The following is a 4,723-nucleotide window of genomic DNA, read 5'->3' on the forward strand; positions in this document are numbered from 1 at the left end:
TAGCAAAATACTAAAAGCAAACTTACCGAAATGCTAAGGTGCAGGTCACTGGATTGAAGGTCATTTGGACCATTTGACATCCCCAATTCATATGGACAGCTTGGAGTGGCAAATATATTTTGTGTCTCAGTGTTAAGGATCGACTCACATTGATCTTTGGAAGCAATAACCTAAAACATAAAACTCAGATTTAGTAATTATAAGAGTTATAAAGTATTAAAATTAACAAATATTTTCAAAACACTGGAAAGAATGAACATACATCAATCTTGAAGGAGGTGGAATCTATTTTGCAAGAAGCACCACAACTGCACAAAAAGGACTCCACTGATTGCAACACGTGAATAGCACTATATTGGCGCTGAATACCCTGAATCAACAGTAACACATATAGCTTACAAGATACCAGATCTGGTCAAGTTAACAACGAGAAAGATCAGCATTATACGTAATAGCATGAAATTCAGTGTGGACCAAAAGAATTAGATTTAAAGAATCAAACAAAAGATGATAAAGTTGATTCAGGAACAGCCCATGCTTGTAGGGGTCCAACAATCATAAATCATAGTCAAAACTTCTGGGACCTTAATTTTATCCAAATAATCCCAAGGACAGGAAAATACAATAGATAACTCGCTAGAATCCTACAGTGCAAAAACAGTACAAATAAAACAATTACCAAAGAAAAACTGAAACTGAAAACTTGGATTTCATACTAACAAAGAGCACTCGTGATTTGACTAATGAAATCCCACCAAGATTATTGATTCAACAATCCAAAAGTCCCTGTCTGAGATGCCTTCAACCTCACAAGGACCATGCTTTGAAAAGCCTAAAGCAAGAACCTGCTTACTCCCCCCCCCCCCCCAACCTCTCTCTCTCTACAAAAACACATGACCTGGTTTCTGAGTGACCATAATCTGTGATTTTGTAGACAGCGCTAAAGTGGCAGCTAAATCCAGACACCATGATGAAAGCAATAATACATCCTAATGTCAAATTGTCAATATTTTCTATCAACTAATAGACCAGTTACATGAAGCAGACGATACATCCTAATTAAAGTATTTGGACATCTCAATTCATAAACACCTAAAATTCATAAAGGGAAGACAAGATAAGACACGTAGAAACAGCAAACCAAACAAAAATAAGTAAATAAAAAATAATGCAAAATACACAAAAGAATAGTGTACCTCAAGCATGAAAGATAGGTTATTCTTCTCAGTAGCACTGGATGATACAATCTTCCTAGATGGAGGTACAAATGACCAAGCAAGGCCCCATCTACAAGTTTGGCCTTGCACAAATTCTGTTGTCTTCACCACGGTGACTCCAACTTCCCGAAGCCTGGATATTAGGATTTTCAGATTTGATTTTCTTCCAATCATTGAAGTGTACCACCTACCATGCAAATGGAAGTTACAAAACACTGTATCACAAAAATTCTCTGTGAAAATGAAGGGCACTACGTAGGAATCAAACAAGATTCTGAACATATATACCGAAAAGATTGCTTTAATTGAACACTATCTTCAACTATTCGAGTAATGAAAGCTTTTTCCCCACCAGGACAAACCATCTCCTGTGCAGTCCCACCACATGCAGTCTTTGGATTCAATCCTGCTTCCTCCATTGTCTCAAAGAAGGGAGGATTACACATGCAGAAGTCAAATTTCTCCTCATCCTTAACAACACCTGCAAGTATCGGTGGGCCATGATAATTCTTCTCAACCATAGATTGTAACTCGAGAGAAGATGATGGTTCAGGCCCTATCATAACAGCTCTTGTGTTGCCCAAATCTTCAATGCTTTCGTTATCTCTGCCAAGTCCACCATGCAAGTCTTTCTCTTCAACTATTGTCTTTGCATTGTCAACTTTTCTAATTTCAATCAATTCAGAGATATGTGGATTACTTGTAACATTTCTTTCAGCCCACTCCAATGCAACATCAGTAACATCTGTAGATAAAATCATAAATTACCATCATATCATAGTTAAAAATCATTTGGGAAAATATTGGGAAAGTGAGGGAAATGGCAGGGTGAAAAAGCAAAGAAAACTACCTGAAACAACAAATCTCCAACCAAGTAGAGACGCACCAAGAAGAGGATAAATACAGTTGGCCCCAGTTCCTATGTCAAAACCCTTTACAGCATCCCCATCAGCTCGACAATCCGGGATAATGTCTGATGACAAGAGGTCTTCTATCCAGTGGATGTAATTGGATCTGTTAGGAACAGTAGGACAAAGCTGTCCATCAGGAATCCACCTGTGATGTTGGATTTAGTCTGGGATCATTAAACATGCAAATATTTCATTTTGCAAACAGATATAAGAAAAGAAAGAAAATCCTAAAAATGTTCATATCATATACATCAAAAATAGCAACCCAATCGATGCATTCAGAATACTTTTTCCCTTTTGCTTCAGAATTCCAATCCACAGCACCAATACAACTAGGCAATCCGACCTAAGCCAGCTGCAGCATGACACTAATCTTAAATACTACAAGAAAAGCTGAATCCTATGCAGTTGGAAAGATTTAAAATAAATAACAAAGTTCAATATTACTCATGAAGAATTGAACACAAACATCCAAGCCATTTTCTATTGCTTTACCGGTTCCAGGAATTTTGAAGTATGCAGAACCATAAACCATAAACCCACAGTTTCAAACATGCTAGATGAACAATTGACATGTAATAGGAAAAACAGGCGAAATGAAGAAAGAAAGCAAAGAAAAATGCGTAAATTTTTAATCTTCCTAGCTCGTTGTGACTGAAGTGCATTTTCTCTCTGTCCATCTCTTCCTCAATATTCAAAGGCACAATCCATTAACCCCCTAGAACCCACCTCACAAAAGAAAAATCCCAGAAAAATTACAACTTCATTTCGCCAAAAAAAAAAAAACGTGCAATTCCCTTTCTCCCCTTCCCAAAGAAGCAAAATACAAAACCAATATAAGATCACTTTTATACTGTCCCATAAAGCCCCAGAAACCAAAAAAGATAAGTCAACAAAACAACGAAATTCAGTAGTTAATTGAGTAATGGCGAATTAACTAAGTAATTGTTACCAGTTGAGGCCATGATCATGGAGAAGCAAGACTCTGGTGAGCTCACGGGTGGCATTGTAATCAGTCCAATCGATTCTGGGCCGACCATCTCGAGAAGAGTAGAACACGTAAGGCTTGAAAGAGGGATAAATGGACGCCAAGGCTCCGAAATCTGGCGGGTTTTCGGAGTATTTATTCCGAGGGTGAATTGCCGCTCTTTCTTGAACTCTCTTCCTCTTCTTGCTCGGCATTTTTTCTTCTTTCCGATGTCTCTCCAGCAACAGTGCAGAAATTCTGTGGATTTGAAGAGATGGTGCAGATTTTGGATTTTTTTTTCTGGGCTTGAGCCGAAGTATTGTAGGGAAAAAGTCAGAGATTTGAACCGGACTCAACACCTTTTTCTAGTAGTTTGTGGGCTGGACTTAATTACTTGGGCTGCATACGATTTTAGGAAATGTCGAAATGGAGAACGAAAAATTGGCCATATCAAGTATTCCACTTTACTTTCTTTTTTTTTTTTGAAAAAATTTATGTGGGAAGGCTTACCTACACTCCATTTTCTCGAATTAATCAATCCATCTCTCCCCCAATTTAAGTGTTCCACTTTTATCTATGCACGTTTTGTTTTTCTTTTTTTTTTTCTCCTCTAGGTTAATATCATGCATCTGAAATGAGTTTTTGTTTACACTTTTCTTCCCTTTTACAATTCTAGTTTACATGATGCATATATATTTGATTGAAGGTAGAATTTTCATGGCTTCTTGATACAATTATTGTAATAAATTTAGATGTTTAGCTAAAGTTGGACCCTGATTCAACAAAATAGACCACAAATTCTTTTTTAGGTATAACTTAGTATATTTTCAAAAACGTTAGGCACAAAAAAAAAGATATCACTATTTTCTTTGCTTTTTGATGTCATTTAGCTGCTGAGGTATAAAATAAAAGATAAACTTAGAGAGAAACAAATGGAACGGTTTGGAAACTGAGACGAAGAAAACCCCAGAGTGAAAGATCAAAAGTAAAAAATAAATACGTGCAAAGTAAATTAAGTTACTGACACAAATTAATAGAATAGGAACTTAAAAATGGATTAATTTTCCGGGCATGCATATTGGAACAACAAGGTCAAAGCACAGTTTTCAGCTTTAATTAGTTAATCACAAATCAAGTAATACATCCATTCTTCCATGTGTGTTGCCCATTGAATAGTGTGAGTTGTTTTCATTTAGTTTGGGAATTTAATTTGTTAAATGGTGGGATTCTAAAGTGCAAATAGTATCATTTTGTGGATCAAAAGAAAAGAAACCACCGATCGGTAGATATGTTTGGTCCTGATACATGGCACATTTGCATTGCATGGAGAATAAGTAAGTGACAAACCATTGGTGCAGCACAGAATCATTCTTCTTGGCAGCCACTACATTGAGGGGGATGATGATGAAATTGAAGGTAAGATTTTAGTGGTTGAATGAATATTTGTCTCCAAATTGGAGTCTGTCAGGTTCCATCAACTGTAATTGGGATATTGTATTCTTTTTTACTTTTTAGATAAAATAATTAAAGAGAACATGCTTGGAGAGTTTTCAAATATTCCTCTTTAAATACTAACCAACCATGAAAATGAAAAGTAGCCAAGAATGTTGCTAGTCCATTAGTAGTTT

At 36.4% G+C, this 4,723-nt stretch overlaps 1 protein-coding gene across 1 annotated transcript in view; it reads right to left on the reverse strand.

Annotated features, from left to right (window-relative positions):
• The window catches only part of LOC113773705 (U6 small nuclear RNA (adenine-(43)-N(6))-methyltransferase-like), a 4,406-nt gene extending 1,078 nt beyond the window's left edge, over positions 1-3,328 (reverse strand). Inside the window, exons 1-6 of the mRNA XM_027318329.1 lie at positions 3,081-3,328; positions 2,068-2,273; positions 1,506-1,962; positions 1,197-1,404; positions 263-370; positions 27-170 (exon numbers count right to left, since the gene is read on the reverse strand). Of these exons, the coding sequence (XP_027174130.1) occupies positions 27-170; positions 263-370; positions 1,197-1,404; positions 1,506-1,962; positions 2,068-2,273; positions 3,081-3,310 (1,353 nt within the window). The 5' untranslated portion in view covers positions 3,311-3,328. The remainder of the gene's footprint in view (positions 1-26; positions 171-262; positions 371-1,196; positions 1,405-1,505; positions 1,963-2,067; positions 2,274-3,080) is intronic.
• Between the last annotated feature and the right edge of the window lie 1,395 nt (positions 3,329-4,723).

The sequence above is a fragment of the Coffea eugenioides genome, chromosome 6, assembly GCF_003713205.1.
Source record: "Coffea eugenioides isolate CCC68of chromosome 6, Ceug_1.0, whole genome shotgun sequence".
Lineage (NCBI taxonomy): Eukaryota > Viridiplantae > Streptophyta > Magnoliopsida > Gentianales > Rubiaceae > Coffea > Coffea eugenioides.